This window comes from Ranitomeya variabilis, chromosome 6 (assembly GCF_051348905.1).
Source record: "Ranitomeya variabilis isolate aRanVar5 chromosome 6, aRanVar5.hap1, whole genome shotgun sequence".
Taxonomy (NCBI): Eukaryota; Metazoa; Chordata; class Amphibia; order Anura; family Dendrobatidae; genus Ranitomeya; species Ranitomeya variabilis.
The window spans coordinates 17003032-17021934 of NC_135237.1; the positions used below are offsets into that span (position 1 = coordinate 17003032).

Genomic DNA, 18903 nt, shown 5'->3' on the forward strand with positions numbered 1-18903 from the left:
GAAGGCACTACAAATAAGGTAGCATACTGTATGTAATAAGGGGGCACTATACAGAAGAAGGAAACACACAGTATGTAATAAGAAACAGCACTGTATGTAATAAGGAAGGCCACTATATAATAATGGATGGTGCTATATGTAATAAGGAAGGACACTATATAGTAAGTGATGGCACTTAAGGTAGGACACTGCGCTATTCACTTAACACACGCCAATGCAAGTTAGCGTTCGCCTTTAAGCCCCACCCCTTTTACTAAAAAGGGAATTCCAAGCTCTATTATTTAGGTGTAATTTATATCTATGAATGGAGCTGTGACTATAAAGAATAAAGAACCCTGATCTCTGTAACATTTTGGAGCTGAGTAGCCATTTTATTATAAGCTCCTCTTCATGGCTGTGACTACTACCATGCTGCCTGTGAAATAAAGGCGGGAACTATGTTCTTTGACCTGATTGGCTAGTTTGCGCGTCAATCACATTGATGGGAGGCGGGCGTTATGCCACGCCTATCGGCGTCCTGCAAAAGAAAAAAAAAGCAGGCGATACAAAGGAGTGCAGGGCTCATCCAATCAGAGCAATGGGCGGGGCATTCTGTCAGGAGAGGGAGGCGGGAAAGTGAGAATTAGCCTAGTGCGCAATAGGGGTCGTCGCCGCCTCAGTCAGTGGACTGTACCAAGTTGCAGCGGAGAGGAGGGGTGGATAATAGTTTTGCTTTTTTAATTTCTTCTATTTTGTTTTATCCGCAGAGATTATCAGTCTCATCCACATATTCAGTTAAGCAGCGGTTAACAGAAAGGGTTAGTGACGGGGGCATTGAAGGTCACCGTCTTCAGCGCCGAGTGCGGTGGTACGTTCCGGGGCGCGGAGTGACAGGCACGGCACAAGATGGCGGCGGGCGGGGTAAGCGCGCAATGGAGGAGGAGGCGGGGGGAGGAGTAAAGGAGCTTTGTTCCCCTGGCTGCTACCCGGCTGGGGAGGAGGCCTCTGCCGTCGCCGCGCTTCGGGCGTTCTGAGGAGACGCGGCCGCGAGCTAGCGCTGTGAGTGCCGGAGGGTTGAGGAGAGAGACCCCCCGGCGGCCGGGCCATGAAGAGCCCGGGCCCCCCGGAGCCGTGACGCGTGTGCCGCCCCCCTCTTCCGGAGGTCCCTGTATGGCGGACATGGCCCCGGCGCTGACTGGAGCCGCACAGGAAGCTCCCCACAGGCTGAAGCTGAGCGCCCCGGCCACCGAGCGCGGCCTGCCCGTGTGGAAGCCGGAGCTGAACGGGGCGGGCCGGGCCCAGCGGAGCGGCCTCCTCCTGCTCAACGGGAGCGGCAAGGACTGCACCCCGGAGCGGCCGGGGAAGAGCCGGGGGGCCCCGGACAAGCCCGGGGATGCGGAGCCCGGGGCCCTGTGCGCGCGGAGGGCGGCCCGCCTGTCCGGCCGGCAGCAGGAGCTCGGGGCCCGGGCCCGCAGGCTGTGCCGGCGGCTGCAGGTGATCCAGGCCAAGCAGGTGGAGCGGCACGTCCGGCAGCAGCTGGCCGGCCTGGTGGAGCTGCTGGCGGAGCGGGGGCCCGCGGGGCTGCCGGCCTCCAGGCACACGGAGCTAGACCGGCTGGCGAGCAGCTCCACGGCCCGGCTGCGGGCGGCGCAGGGAGGATTCGACTCCGACGCGACTGAGAGCAGCTCCGGGGGGGAGAGCGACAGCGACCGGGCGGCTGCGAGCCCGGACCGGGGGAGCGAGGAGGAGGAGCGGCGCCTGCCGGAGCGGGGGGACCGGAGCGAGGAGGAGCGGCCGCAGGACCGGGGGTGAGTGTGTACTGATAGTATATACTGCCGGACCGGGGGTGAGTGTGTGCACTGATAGTATATACTGCCGGACCGGGGGTGAGTGTGTGCACTGATAGTATATACTGCCGGACCGGGGGTGAGTGTGTGCACTGATGGTATATACCGCCGGACCGGGGGTGAGTGTGTGCACTGATGGTATATACCGCCGGACCGGGGGTGAGTGTGTGCACTGATGGTATATACCGCCGGACCGGGGGTGAGTGTGTGCACTGATGGTATATACCGCCGGACCGGGGGTGAGTGTGTGCACTGATGGTATATACTGCCGGACCGGGGGTGAGTGTGTGCACTGATGGTATATACTGCCGGACCGGGGGTGAGTGTGTGCACTGATGGTATATACTGCCGGACCGGGGGTGAGTGTGTGCACTGATGGTATATACTGCCGGACCGGGGGTGAGTGTGTGCACTGATGGTATATACTGCCGGACCGGGGGTGAGTGTGTGCACTGATGGTATATACTGCCGGACCGGGGGTGAGTGTGTGCACTGATGGTATATACTGCCGGACCGGGGGTGAGTGTGTGCACTGATGGTATATACTGCCGGACCGGGGGTGAGTGTGTGCACTGATGGTATATACTGCCGGACCGGGGGTGAGTGTGTGCACTGATGGTATATACTGCCGGACCGGGGGTGAGTGTGTGCACTGATGGTATATACTGCCGGACCGGGGGTGAGTGTGTGCACTGATGGTATATACTGCCGGACCGGGGGTGAGTGTGTGCACTGATGGTATATACTGCCGGACCGGGGGTGAGTGTGTGCACTGATGGTATATACTGCCGGACCGGGGGTGAGTGTGTGCACTGATGGTATATACTGCCGGACCGGGGGTGAGTGTGTGCACTGATGGTATATACTGCCGGACCGGGGGTGAGTGTGTGCACTGATGGTATATACTGCCGGACCGGGGGTGAGTGTGTGCACTGATGGTATATACTGCCGGACCGGGGGTGAGTGTGTGCACTGATGGTATATACTGCCGGACCGGGGGTGAGTGTGTGCACTGATGGTATATACTGCCGGACCGGGGGTGAGTGTGTGCACTGATGGTATATACTGCCGGACCGGGGGTGAGTGTGTGCACTGATGGTATATACTGCCGGACCGGGGGTGAGTGTGTGCACTGATGGTATATACTGCCGGACCGGGGGTGAGTGTGTGCACTGATGGTATATACTGCCGGACCGGGGGTGAGTGTGTGCACTGATGGTATATACTGCCGGACCGGGGGTGAGTGTGTGCACTGATGGTATATACTGCCGGACCGGGGGTGAGTGTGTGCACTGATGGTATATACTGCCGGACCGGGGGTGAGTGTGTGCACTGATGGTATATACTGCCGGACCGGGGGTGAGTGTGTGCACTGATACTATACAGGGGAATATACACTGCCGGAACGGGGGCGAGTGTGTGCACTGATGGTATATACTGCCGGACCGGGGGCGAGTGTGTGCACTGATACTATACAGGGGAATATACACTGCCGGAACGGGGGCGAGTGTGTGCACTGATACTATACAGGGGAATATACACTGCCGGAACGGGGGTGAGTGTGTACTGATGGTATATACTGCCGGACCGGGGGTGAGTGTGTGTACTGATAGTATATACTGCCGGACCGGGGGCGAGTGTGTACTGATGGTATATACTGCCGGACCGGGGGTGAGTGTGTGCACTGATAGTATATACTGCCGGACCGGGGGTGAGTGTGTGCACTGATAGTATATACTGCCGGACCGGGGGCGAGTGTGTGCACTGATAGTATATACTGCCGGACCGGGGGTGAGTGTGTGCACTGATAGTATACAGGGTAATATATACTGCCGGACCTGGACCGGGGGTGAGTGTGTGCACTGATAGTATATACTGCCGGGCCGGGGGTGAGTGTGTGCACTGATAGTATATACTGCCGGACCGGGGGTGAGTGTGTGCACTGATAGTATATACTGCCGGACCGGGGGTGAGTGTGTGCACTGATGGTATATACTGCCGGACCAGGGGTGAGTGTGTGCACTGATAGTATATACTGCCGGACCGGGGGTGAGTGTGTGCACTGATAGTATATACTGCCGGACCGGGGGCGAGTGTGTGCACTGATAGTATATACTGCCGGACCGGGGGTGAGTGTGTGCACTGATAGTATACAGGGTAATATATACTGCCGGACCGGGGGTGAGTGTGTGCACTGATAGTATATACTGCCGGACCGGGACCGAGTGTGTGCACTGATAGTATATACTGCCGGACCGGGGGTGAGTGTGTGCACTGATAGTATATACTGCCGGACCGGGGGTGAGTGTGTGCACTGATAGTATATACTGCCGGACCGGGGGCGAGTGTGTGCACTGATAGTATACAGGGTAATATATACTGCCGGACCGGGGGTGAGTGTGTGCACTGATAGTATATACTGCCGGACCGGGGGCGAGTGTGTGCACTGATAGTATATACTGCAGGATCGGGGGTGAGTGTGTGCACTGTTACTACACAGGAGTATATACACTGCAGGACCAGGGGTGAATGTGTACACTGATGGTATATACTACAGGACCGGGGGTGAGTGTGTACACTGATACTATACAGGAGTATATACACTGCAGGACCGGGGGTGAGTGTGTGCACTGATAGTGTATACTGCAGGATTGGGGGGGGGGGGGGTGTACACTGACACTATGGAGGAGCATATACTACAGAATGGGGGGTGATTGTGTACACTGGTATATACTGCGGACCGGGGGTTAGTGTGTACACTGATAGTATATACTACAGGACCGGGGGTGAGTGTGTACACTGATACTATACAGGAGTATATACACTGCAGGACCGGGTGTGAGTGTGTGCACTGATAGTATATACTGCAGGATTGGGGGGGGTGTACACTGACACTATGGAGGAGCATATACTACAGAATGGGGGGTGAGTGTGTACCCGGGACCCGGGGTTAGTGTGTACACTGATAGTATACAGGGGAATATATACTGCAGGAACGGGGTGAGTGTGTACACTGATAGTATATACTGCAGGATTGGGGGGTGTACACTGATACTATGCAGGTGTATATACTGCAGGATCGGGTGGTGTACACTGATACTATGCAGGAGTATATACTGCAGGACCGGGGTGAGTGTGTACACTGATACTATGCAGGAGTATATACTGCAGGACCGGGGTGAGTGTGTGCACTGATAGTATACAGGGGAATATATACTGCAGGACCGGGGGTGAGTGTGTACACTGATAGTATACAGGGGAATATATACTGCAGGACCGGGGGTGAGTGTGTACACTGATAGTATACAGGGGAATATATACTGCAGGACCGGGGGTGAGTGTGTACACTGATAGTATACAGGGGAATATATACTGCAGGACCGGGGGTGAGTGTGTACACTGATAGTATACAGGGGAATATATACTGCAGGACCGGGGGTGAGTGTGTACACTGATAGTATACAGGGGAATATATACTGCAGGACCGGAGTGAGTGTGTGCACTGATAGTATACAGGAGTATATACACTGCAGGAACGGGGGTGAGTGTGTACACTGATGGTATATACTACAGGACCGGGGGTGAGTGTGTACACTGATACTGTACAGGAGTATATACACTGCAGTACCGGGGGTGAGTGTGTACACTGTTACTACACAGGAGTATATACACTGCAGGACCGGGGGTGAGTGTGTCCACTGATGGTATATACTACAGGACCGGGGGTGAGTGCGTACACTGATACTATGCAGGAGTATATACTGCAGGACCGGGGGTGAGTGTGCGCACTGATAGTATACAGCGGAATATACACTGCAGGACTGGGGGTGGATGTGTACACTGATGGTATATACTACAGGACCGGGGGTGAGTGTGTACACTGATACTATGCAGGAGTATATACACTGCAGGATCGGGGTGAGTGTGTATACTGATACTATACAGGAGTATATACACTGCAGGACCGGGGGTGAGTGTGCGCACTGATAGTATACAGCGGAATATACACTGCAGGACTGGGGGTGAGTGTGTACACTGATGGTATATACTACAGGACCGGGGGTGAGTGTGTACACTGATACTATACAGGAGTATATACACTGCAGGACTGGGGGTGAGTGTGTACACTGATACTATACAGGAGTATATACACTGCAGGACTTGGGGTGAGTGTGTACACTGATACTATACAGGAGTATATACACTGCAGGACTGGGGGTGAGTGTGTACCCTGACAGTATACAGCGGAATATATACCGCAGGACTTGGGGTGAGTGTGTGCACTGATAGTATACAGGGGAATATATGCCGCAGGACCGGGGGTGAGTGTGTACACGGTTACTACACAGGAGTGTATACACTGCAGTACCGGGGGAGAGTGTGTACACTGTTACTACACAGGAGTATATACATTGCAGGACCGGGGGTGAGTGTGTCCACTGATAGTATATACTGCAGGATTGGGGGGGGTGTACATTGATACTATAGAGGAGTATATGCTACAGAATGGGAGGTGAGTGTGTACACTGATGGTAAATACTGCAGACCGGGGGTTAGTGTGTGCACTGATAGTATATACTGCCGGACCGGGGGTGGATGTGTACTGATACTATACAGGGAAGTATATACTGCCGGACCGGGGGTGAGTGTGTACTGATAGTATATACTGCCGGACCGGGGGTGAGTGTGTGCACTGATAGTGTGTATATACGGCCGGACCGGGGGTGAGTGTGTGCACTGATAGTATATACTGCCGGACCGGGGGTGAGTGTGTGTACACTGATAGTATATACTGCGAACCTGGGGTTAGTGTGTGCACTGATGGTATACAGGAATATATTCTGCAGGACTGGGGGTGAGTGTGTATACTGATAATATACAGGAGTATACACTGCAGGACCGGGGGTGAGTGTGTACACTGATAGTATACAGGGGAATATATACTGCAGGACCGGGGTGAGTGTGTATACTGATAGTATATACTGCAGGATTGGGGGGGGGGTGTACACTGATACTATGGAGGAGTATATACTACAGAATGGGGGGTGAGTGTGTACACTGATGGTATATACTGCGAACCTGGGGTTAGTGTGTGCACTGATGGTATATACTGCGAACCTGGGGTTAGTGTGTGCACTGATGGTATATACTGCGAACCTGGGGTGAGTGTGTACACTGATGGTATATACTGCGAACCTGGGGTTAGTGTGTGCACTGATGGTATACAGGAATATATTCTGCAGGACTGGGGGTGAGTGTATACTGATAGTATACAGGGGAATATATACTGCAGGACCGGGGTGAGTGTGTACACTGATAGTATATACTGCAGGATCGGGGGGTGTACACTGATACTATGCAGGAGTATATACTGCAGGACCGGGGTGAGTGTGTGCACTGATAGTATACAGGGGAATATATACTGCAGGACCGGGGGTGAGTGTGTACACTGATAGTATACAGGGGAATATATACTGCAGGACCGGGGTGAGTGTGTGCACTGATAGTATACAAGGGAATATACACTGCAGGATCGGGGGTGAGTGTGTGCACTGATAGTATACAGGAGTATATACACTGCAGGACCGGGGGTGAGTGTGTACACTGATGGTATATAATACAGGGCCGGGGGTGAGTGTGTACACTGATAGTATACAGCGGAATATACACTGCAGGACCGGGGGTGAGTGTGTACACTGATGGTATATACTACAGGAGCGGGGGTGAGTGTGTACACTGTTGCTACACAGGAGTATATACACTGCAGGACCGGGGGTGAGTGCGTACACTGATACTATGCAGGAGTATATACTGCAGGACCGGGGGTGAGTGTGCGCACTGATAGTATACAGCGGAATATACACTGCAGGACTGGGGGTGAGTGTGTACACTGATGGTATATACTACAGGACCGGGGGTGAGTGTGTACACTGATACTATGCAGGAGTATATACACTGCAGGATCGGGGTGAGTGTGTATACTGATACTATACAGGAGTATATACACTGCAGGATCAGGGGTGAGTGTGTGCACTGATAGTATACAGGAGTATATACACTGCAGGACTTGGGGTGAGTGTGTGCACTGATAGTATACAGGGGAATATACATTGCAGGACTGGGGGTGAGTGTGTACCCTGACAGTATACAGCGGAATATATACCGCAGGACTTGGGGTGAGTGTGTGCACTGATAGTATACAGGGGAATATATGCCGCAGGACCGGGGGTGAGTGTGTACACGGTTACTACACAGGAGTATATACACTGCAGGACCGGGGGTGAGTGTGTACACTGATGGTATATGCTACAGGAGCGGGGGTGAGTGTGTACACTGATACTGTACAGGAGTATATACACTGCAGTACCGGGGGAGAGTGTGTACACTGTTACTACACAGGAGTATATACATATACATTGCAGGACCGGGGGTGAGTGTGTCCACTGATAGTATATACTGCAGGATTGGGGGGGTGTACATTGATACTATAGAGGAGTATATGCTACAGAATGGGAGGTGAGTGTGTACACTAATGGTAAATACTGCGGACCGGGGGTTAGTGTGTACACTGATGGTATATACTACAGGAGCGGGGGTGAATGTGTACACTGATACTGTACAGGAGTATATACACTGCAGTACCGGGGGTGAGTGTGTACACTGTTACTACACAGGATTATATACACTGCAGGACCGGGGGTGAGTATGTCCACTGATGGTATATACTGCAGGATCGGGGGGGGGGGGGGGGGGGTGGTACACTGATACTATGCAGGAGTATATACTGCAGGACCGGGGGTGAGTGTGTGCGCTGATAGTATACAGGAGTATATACACTGCAGGACCGGGGGTGAGTGTGTACACTGATAGTATACAGGAGTATATACACTGCATGACCGGGGGTGAGTGTGTGCACTGATACTACACAGGGGAAGATACTGCAGGACCGGGGATGAGTGTGTACACTGACAGTATACTGCGGAATATACACCGAAGGACTTGGGGTGAATGTGTGCACTGATAGTATACAGGGGAATATACACTGCAGGACCAGGGGGGTGAGTGTGTACACTGATAGTATACAGGGGAATATACACTGCAGGACCAGGGGGTGAGTGTGTGCACTGATAGTATATACTGCAGTAACGGGGGTGAGTGTGTGCACTGATGCTATGCAGGAGTATATACTGCCGGACCGGGGGTGAGTGTGTGCACTGATACTATACAGGAGTATATACACTGCTGGACCGGAGGTGAGTGTGTACACTGATGGTATACAGGAGTATATACACTGCAGGACCGGGGGTGAGTGTGTACACTGATAGCATACAGCAGAGGTGTCAAACTGCATTCCTCGAGGGCTGCCAACAGGTCATGTTTTCAGGATTTCCTTAGCATTCCACAAGGTGCTGAAATCATTCTGTGCAGGTGATTAAATTATCACCTGTGCAATACAAGGAAATCCTGAAAGCATGACCTGTTGGCAGCCCTCGAGGAATGCAGTTTGACACCTCTGGTATACAGTATAGTATACTTTGTATTTTATGGCAAAAATAATTTTTTAAATCTTTTACATTTTAAGAATCGTTAAAGAAAATGGACCAATGCAAAAGTCTGGGCACCCTACATGGTTGGTACCTAGTAGAGCCCCCTTTTGCAAATATCCCAGCTTGTAAACGCTTTTGTAGCCAGACAAGACTCTTTCAATACTTGTTTGAGGGATTTCCTTCCGTGCGATTTCTGGGGCGTCTTGAGATCTAGCCACAGATTTTCAATTATGTTCAGATCTGGGGACTGTGAGGGCCATTGTAAAACCTTCATCTTGCGCCTTTTGAGGTCGTCTATTGTGGATTGTGACCTGTGTGTGTGTAGGATCATTATCCATTTGTAGCATCCATCCTCTTCTCACCTTCAGGTTTTACAGATGTTATGTTTACATAAAGATTTTGTTGAAATTTCATTGAATCTATTCCTCCCTCTACCCGTGAAATGTTCCCTGTGACATTGGCTGCAGCCAAACCCCAAAGCCTGATTGATCTACTCCCATGCTTACTAGTTGGTGAAATGTTCTTTTCCTGAAATTTTTTCACACATACCGTATATACTCGAGTATAAGCCGACCCGAGTATAAGCCGACCCCCCTAATTTTGCCACAAAAAACTGGGAAAACTTATTGACTCGAGTATAAGCCTAGGGTGGAAAATGCAGCAGCTACCGGTGAATTTCAAAAATAAAAATAGATGCTCCATACTGTTCATTATGGCCCCATAGCTGTGCCATATAGTGCTCTGCACCATTATTGCCCCATAGCTGTGCGATATAGTGCTCTGCACCGTTCATTATTGCCCCATAGCTGTGCCATATAGTGCTCTGCACCATTATTGCCCCATAGCTGTGCCATATAGTGCTCCGCACCGTCCATTATTGCCCCATAGCTGTGCCATACAGTGCTCTGCACCATTATTGCCCCATAGCTGTGCCATATAGTGCTCTGCACCGTCCATTATTGCCCCATAGCTGTGCCATACAGTGCTCTGCACCATTATTGCCCCATAGCTGTGCCATACAGTGCTCTGCACCATTATTGCCCCATAGCTGTGCCATACAGTGCTCTGCACCATTATTGCCCCATAGCTGTGCCATATAGTGCTCTGCACCGTCCATAATTGCCCCATAGCTGTGCCATACAGTGCTCTGCACCATTATTGCCCCATAGCTGTGCCATACAGTGCTCTGCACCATTATTGCCCCATAGCTGTGCCATACAGTGCTCTGCACCATTATTGCCCCATAGCTGTGCCATATAGTGCTCTGCACCGTCCATAATTGCCCCATAGCTGTGCCATACAGTGCTCTGCACCATTATTGCCCCATAGCTGTGCCATACAGTGCTCTGCACCATTATTGCCCCATAGCTGTGCCATACAGTGCTCTGCACCATTATTGCCCCATAGCTGTGCCATATAGTGCTCTGCACCGTCCATTATTGCCCCATAGCTGTGCCATACAGTGCTCTGCACCATTATTGCCCCATAGCTGTGCCATACAGTGCTCTGCACCATTATTGCCCCATAGCTGTGCCATACAGTGCTCTGCACCATTATTGCCCCATAGCTGTGCCATATAGTGCTCTGCACCATTATTGCCCCATAGCTGTGCCATATAGTGCTCTGCACCGTCCATAATTGCCCCATAGCTGTGCCATACAGTGCTCTGCACCATTATTGCCCCATAGCTGTGCCATACAGTGCTCTGCACCATTATTGCCCCATAGCTGTGCCATATAGTGCTCTGCACCATTATTGCCCCATAGCTGTGCCATATAGTGCTCTGCACCGTCCATTATTGCCCCATAGCTGTGCCATATAGTGCTCTGCACCATTATTGCCCCATAGCTGTGCCATACAGTGCTCTGCACCATTACTGCCCCATAGCTGTGCCATACAGTACTCTGCACCGTCCATTATTGCCCCATAGCTGTGCCATATAGTGCTCTGCACCATTACTGCCCCATAGCTGTGCCATACAGTGCTCTGCACCATTGCCCCATAGCTCTGCCATATAGTGCTCTGCACCGTCCATTATTGCCCCATAGCTGTGCCATATAGTGCTCTGCACCGTCCATTATTGCCCCATAGCTGTGCCATATAGTGCTCTGCACCGTCCATTATTGCCCCATAGCTGTGCCATACAGTGCTCTGCACCATTATTGCCCCATGGCTGTGCCATACAGTGCTCTGCACCATTATTGCCCCATAGCTGTGCCATACAGTGCTCTGCACCATTATTGCCCCATAGCTGTGCCATATAGTGCTCTGCACCGTCCATAATTGCCCCATAGCTGTGCCATACAGTGCTCTGCACCATTATTGCCCCATAGCTGTGCCATACAGTGCTCTGCACCATTATTGCCCCATAGCTGTGCCATATAGTGCTCTGCACCATTATTGCCCCATAGCTGTGCCATATAGTGCTCTGCACCGTCCATAATTGCCCCATAGCTGTGCCATACAGTGCTCTGCACCATTATTGCCCCATAGCTGTGCCATACAGTGCTCTGCACCATTATTGCCCCATAGCTGTGCCATATAGTGCTCTGCACCATTATTGCCCCATAGCTGTGCCATATAGTGCTCTGCACCGTCCATTATTGCCCCATAGCTGTGCCATATAGTGCTCTGCACCGTCCATTATTGCCCCATAGCTGTGCCATATAGTGCTCTGCACCATTATTGCCCCATAGCTGTGCCATATAGTGCTCTGCACCGTCCATTATTGCCCCATAGCTGTGCCATATAGTGCTCTGCACCATTATTGCCCCATAGCTGTGCCATATAGTGCTCTGCACCGTCCATTATTGCCCCATAGCTGTGCTGCTGCTGCTGCAATAAAAATAATAAAACACATACTCACCTGTCTTGCTTGCAGCTCCTCGGCGCCATCTTCCCGGCGTCTCTTTGCACTGACTGATCAGGCAGAGGGCGGCGCGCACACTATATGCGTCATCGCGCCCTCTGACCTGCACAGTCAGTGAGGAGAGAGAGACGCCGGGAAGATGGAGACAGCGCCCGGCGTGTGGAACGCGGACAGGTGACTATGTAATACTTACCTGCTCCCGGCGTCCCGCTCCTTCCCCCTGCCTGTCTTCGGTGCCGCAGCCTCTTTCTCTATCAGCGGTCACCGGCACCGCTTCATTAGAGAAATGAATAGGCGGCCCCGCCCCTATGGGAGGTGGAGCAGCCTATTCATTTCTCTAATGAGCGGTCCCACGTGACCGCTCAGGGGAAGAGGCTGCGGCACCCGGAGACAGTGGGACGGGCAGGGGGAGCGACAGGATCGCCGGGACTAGGTAAGTATATGACAGTGCTCACCCGCCGACCCCACCACCGATCATGACTCGAGTATAAGCCGAGGGGGCACTTTCAGCCCAAAAATTTGGGCTGAAAATCTCGGCTTATACTCGAGTATATACGGTACCTTTTGATCTTTGTGGCCAAAGAATTCTATTTTAGGCTATGTTCACACGATGCGGTTTTTGCTGTGGATCCGCAGCGGATTTGCAGCTGCGGATCCGCATCCTTTTTCCATGCAGGGTACAGTACAATGTAACCCAATGGAAAAAAGAAACCGCTGTTCCCACGTTCCTTTTTTCCGCTGGAAAATCCGCGCTGATTTTCTGCGGAAAAAAAGAAGTACCATGTCAATTCTTTCTGCGGATTCCGCTGCTGTTTTCCACCTGCACCAATAGGAAAAAGCAGCTGGAAACCCGCAGTGGAATCCGCAGTAGAAAAAGGACTGAAAACCGCAGTGAAAACCACCGCAGGTTTTGCACTGCGGTTTTCAGAAATCAGGACCTGAAAAATCCGCAGGGAAAAAAGGATCGTGTGAACAAGGCCTTAACCTTGGAAACAGGACTTGTCTGCAAAATGCATCAGGCTTGTTTAATGTTCTTTTGCATCATTCTGATGCTGAGTTTTATGTTGATGCAGGAGAGGTTTACTGACTGGGGGTGAGTGTATATACAGATGGTATACAAGAGTATATACTTGATTTGTGGCACAAAGTTTTCAGACTGACAGATTTTGGTTTTCACATTTTGCCTTTTTGAGGTTTTTTTTTCACTTTAAGGGTAAGTTCACACAGGGCGTTTTTGCTGCTTTTTTTAATGCTAATTTTCAGCTGCTTTTTACAATACCAGCAAAGCCTATGCGGTTTCAGAAATCTCATGCACACACATTGTTTTTTTGTGTGATCAGTATTTTGTGCTTTGCTGGGTTTTTTGGACATAGAGTTTGTCACTTCTTTCAGCGTATTTGCTGCAGTTTTTTCACCCACTGACTTGAATGGGTGTTGAAAAAAACGCACCAAAACCTCAGGTATCATTATTTGCTGCTGAAACTCCCAAGGACATTAGCCTGGAAAAAGAGAAAAAGATAACTCAACCAAAAACGCACCTAAACCTGCGTTTTTGACGCAGCTTCTTTTCTGCCAAGATGATCAGGTTTTGCTGCAGAAAAAAAAGCAGCAAAAACATCCTGTGTGAACTTAACCTTATTCTGCTGTTTCTATGGTTACTGACAGACAATTATAAACATTTCTTAAGTTGTTACATTTTATTGACCAACACATGAAGTTTCTGTGACTCCTCAGTATTGCCAGCGCTGCCCCTTATTCTCCAGACTTCTGCCCTATGCCAGCCCCAGTAGATGGATATCTTTCTGGGCAGATCCTGACTGGTGGCTGCCTGTTCCGGTCACCAGAGTTCACTACAATTTCTGGGTTTTTGTTTGTCGTCTTTTGTAGATTGACCACGGGTTCTCAATGGGATTCCTCTCTGGGGAGTTTCCTGATCATGGCCTGAAAATGTCAATGTTTTGTTCTCGGAGTTACTTAATGGGTATGTACACTGGTAGGTAAATGTGAATGAGTTGCTAAAAAAAATACTGTCCACAGCATAAAAAAATCGTCCTCTGTGGTGCACTGTCCTGTGTAAACAGTACTCGCGCTGTCGAGCTATGGCAGCTTGAGCTCACTGAGCGATCTAGTCTAGTATAGATTGCTCTGCACATTGTTTTCTTTGGGCTGCTGCTGTTCCTGAGCAATCTTTGTATTTGTGTTGAACCTATCGAGTAGCTGTATCTTTCTTTAGATGGTCCTTGCTGGACTTTGTTGGGTGCCGTGATGCCCCATTCATAGTCATTGAACTTCTTTGGAATTGGTTGATTTAGGGGAAATCTTACAAGCATCAATGTCCTTGCCTGTAAAGCCCTTTTGATGCCAAGCAACAATTACTGCTCTAGTTTCCTTGTATGTAATCATAGTTAATGAAAAAATGATTTCAGGCACCAGCCCCCTTTCAAAGCAGCCAGTCTGCTCTCATCACGGTCATGCTGATTGAAGATAAGCTACCTAGTTGTTGGTAAATCTTTCTTCTAATCTAAAGAAGAAAAAAAATAATTGGAATGATGTAGGTCGGTCTTTGTGTCAGGGCTGCAATTCGGTGGAAATGGGTTTGTGTGATTAAATTGATTTTCAAGGGAAGTTATGACTCCATTTTTTTTTTTTTTTTTGCTATTCATCTGATTTTAAATCTAAAACTTTTGGCCACAATTGCATGTATAATTTTTTTTTTTTTTTTTACACTTAAGGAGGTTATATGTGGGGCTTAGTAATAGTATAAGGGAATGTGCACACGTTTTCGGATTTGACGCTGCAGATTCGAAGCAGTTTTCCATGCGTTGTACAGTACCATGTAAACCTTTGGAAAACTAAATCCGCAGTGCACATGCTGCAGAAAATACCGCTCGGAAACACTGCAGTTTATTTTCCGCAGCATGCCAATTCTTTGTGTTGATTCTACAGCGTTTTACACCTGCTCCATAATAGGAATCCGCAGGTGAAATCCGCGGTAAATCTGCAGGTAAAACACAGGGCGTTTTTGCCTGCAGATTTTTCAGAATCTGCGTGGAAAAATCCGCACACGAATCCGCAATGTGTGCACAAACCCTTAGGGTGTGTGATTGTGTTAGTGACTGTGAAATAACCAAGGCACTATATATGTGGGAACATTCATCTGAACAGCAGTCCGGTACGCAGGAATCTGTATACTGACTCTACAAGTTGTATAGGGGTCTATGTAGGCTCTTGTATACAGACACTGTACAAGTTATATATGGGCAGGGATGGGTCACATACTGTACATATGTAGTGTCAGCTTTATAGGAGGCTGTACAAAGACTAATATTCAGGGAGGCTGTGGAAGTGGCTTAGGTTGTTTTGCACAGATGCTTATGGTATTTGTCATTTTCTTCCTTTTGCCAGCATCATATTGCACATATATATGTATGTGCCGTAGTTGTCGCATCTTCTCGTACCTCCTGTCATGTGACACTTGTGTTGGTGCTCTACAGAGGAGTTACAGGTTGTCGGGGATCGGTCTGATTACAGCTGGCTATAGCGTTATCAGTCCCTGAGCAGACGTGTACAGGGCGTACGGGAGGAAGCAGCGGACCCGGCCTGCACACTCTCCGCCTGGATTAATGGCTTTTATCGCTCAGTGTGATCAGTGTCTTGTGATGAGACCTCTACACACAGTAGCCAGAGTTATAGGACAGGTGTCTGCTGATTTTTATTTTTATTTTATTTTAAATACTTTAGGGGTTTCAGAAGAAATGTGCAAGTCTATGATAAAATGTCTTATTGAGTTTTGGGGGTGGGGGGCGAGGATTTTGGAGTCACATGTGTAACTTGATGTAATGCAGCTCTGTTAACTTGTGGCCAGTTTGGTTTTATCACCAGACTGCATTCAGACTAGTTTCCCTGTTCTGTATGGGTTATTCAACTTTCTTTTTATTAGAGCAGCATATGATATAAAATAAACTAAACGCGGACCTTCTTTTCTCTGATCCAGCATTTAAAGGGCTTGTCCATTGATAACTTGCTGATTGGTGCAGGACACCCACCAATCAGCAGATCTCTCCAAGGACAACATCTGCCAGGAGTTTGTATGTTCTCCCTGTGTTTGGGTGGGTTTCCTTCGGTTCTCCGGTTTCCTCCCACACTCCAAAGACATACTGATAGGGAATCTAGATTGTGAGCCCCATCGGGGACAGTTCCCACAATGTCTCTAAAGGGCTGTGGAATTAATGGCGCCATATAAGTGAGAAAAATAAACTGTGCTCCATTCGTTCTTTATGGGGCTGTTGGCAAAATCAAGCCCAGCACTCCGCAACCTCATAAGGAATAAATGGAGCAGTATTGACATAGTAATGGGTATAAAAGCTCCCCTTTCTGGTGATCAGTGCGGGTCCCAGTGGTCAGACCCCAATCTACCACTCCTAGCCCCCTCTGCAGTCATTCCATGGTGTCTGTGTGCTGCGATCCTGGGCTCCTATCACTGTGTTGTTGGTAGTGTGGCATGTGGCTGCAGATTGCTGACCTGATAAGTGATGCTACTCCTGGAGAGACGCGGCTGCACAATGCCCAGCTAATATCACGCATGGACCCTGATTTATCAGACCTGTGCACTATTCTCATTTGATGACTCATCCGATTCCCTGAATGCTTTTTACATCCATAGACAGAAAACCCTGCAGCCAGTGCCGACCCGGCCACAGCTGCCTTCGCAATTGGTGACATTCCAGCTTTCAGATTACTCGTCCTTCAGCATTTCTGAATTTTAACATTGAGAATTTGTTTTTGTCGCTAAAAACAGTGCTGACCCCTGTTGGCCGTACACCTTCATTAAGTCACCTTCCTCCTACAAATGCGTGCTCAGTTCAGCCAGGCGTGCATGCATTCTGACTACTATGGACACCAGACACCTGGTGGCAGCTTATCTCTCTTTAAAAGAAAACCAAGTGTTTAGTTGTGTTGGCAGAAACTGAGTTTCCAGTCGTTGTCCCCGCATCCTGCTCCTGTCTACAGCTGTACTCCTCGGCATGAATGTGTAGTGCTGACTCCGTCCCCTGCGATGTGGGAGGATGAGTACACGAGAGACGTCGGGTCGTTGTCTGTCGCTTGGTTCATTGAATTTGTTAATCGCTTGGCAACACTGCAGTAATGGCAGAAACATGTAAACCTTACCTTCTATCATGTGAGGGGCCTGATGATGCCTCTGCTCGGATGGTTGTCCCATGTTAAATCATTTTGGGATCCCTTCTGTAAGGGCTCATAAACTCGGATGAGTCTCGCACGTCAGTACCCGGCACTCAGGAGCGGAGCGTGCGGCTGCATGTATTGCTCCTGAGTGCCGGGTACTGACGTGCAAGACTCATCCGAGTTTCTCGCGTGTGAGAATGAGCCCTTAATCTCAATGTACGCACTTGTTTTTTAGTACATGTGGATTTACCGCATGTAATGACATTCTATTGGTCAAAATACGTACATGCTGCATCTCGTAAACCCGCAGCGTTGGTGAGCTTACGCAGCAGTAAATAGAAGCACAGTGGGCAGGAGATTTCTATAAATCCCATGCACGGTGCTTGTAATGTAGAACACGGCGTTCTGCTATTCCTGATCGTGGACACGTACCCCTATAGTGCTCTGTGCGGTCAGGCTGCACTACAGACACGATGGCACTGGGCTCCATCACCGCTCTTTTACTACCAACCTCACGCCGGTTGCAGAATGCGCTCCTGAAAGCGTGTGACGCTGCTGGTGAGACTGCACGTGCAGTACAGAGGATTGCACAGATATGCCCACCCTGGTTTTCTGTAGCTGCCTGTGTATTGGGGGGAGGGGGGCTGCCTGTGTGTTTAGGGGGGGGGGCCTGTGTTTTGGGGCTCATCCACACGGGACTATAGTGGCTGTATTTTCACATCCCTGGTTTGGTACCAAGTCCTGGCCTGACTACAGGTCTTGTAACCAGAATGTGCCTCGTATGATGTGCCTGTCAAATGGAGATGATTATACAACCAATATGTCTTGTGAGTTAGCCCAAAAAGTTTATAAATTGTCCGTCTTTACACAAATAAAAAAAATCAATCGATTGTTAGTCACCTACAGCAGCCGATTTGTGGGACTTTTCTTTCCCTGTCCATGTCTCTATTGTTGTTCAGATGTGACCCAGGTTTTCAGCTTTGAGTTGTGACCTGTTGATTGGCAGAAACACTGCAGCTGCATCCCCCTCCTCCCTATCATGGGTCTTCAGTACTGAGGAATGGCCACAATTTTTTTTTATTTTTTTTTTTGTATCCAAAGTTCCCTTTTTAAAGCAAGGGAATATTCAGGCTATTGATAGGCAAAGACTGAAACTTTTTGAATATAAATTAAGTTTATATATTTGCATGTACGCAAAGAGAAAAGTTAACTCTTTAATGTCTCTGGTTAACTTGGATTAAAGGAACCTGTCATCTGGTTCCTGGCTGCGGTGGTGCCTAAAATCCTTGAGGCCATCTGGGGACTATCGGCTGACTGGTCCCAATAGCTTCTCCCCATCCCTTTGACAGGTCTTTCCCTCCTGTGCAGACAAGATACCTGTCAAGGCCCCGTCTCACATAGCGATTTACCAACGATTACGACCAGCGATACGACCTGGCCGTGATCGTTGGTAAGTCGTTGTGTGGTCGCTGGGGAG

The 18903-nt window shown here is 49.8% G+C and overlaps 1 protein-coding gene across 1 annotated transcript in view; it reads left to right on the plus strand.

Annotated features, from left to right (window-relative positions):
- Positions 1–916: 916 nt before the first annotated feature.
- The window catches only part of LOC143781374 (KAT8 regulatory NSL complex subunit 1-like), a 72817-nt gene continuing 54830 nt past the window's right edge, over positions 917–18903 (plus strand). Inside the window, exon 1 of the mRNA XM_077267959.1 lies at positions 917–1787. Within this exon, the coding sequence (XP_077124074.1) occupies positions 1150–1787 (638 nt within the window). The 5' untranslated portion in view covers positions 917–1149. The remainder of the gene's footprint in view (positions 1788–18903) is intronic.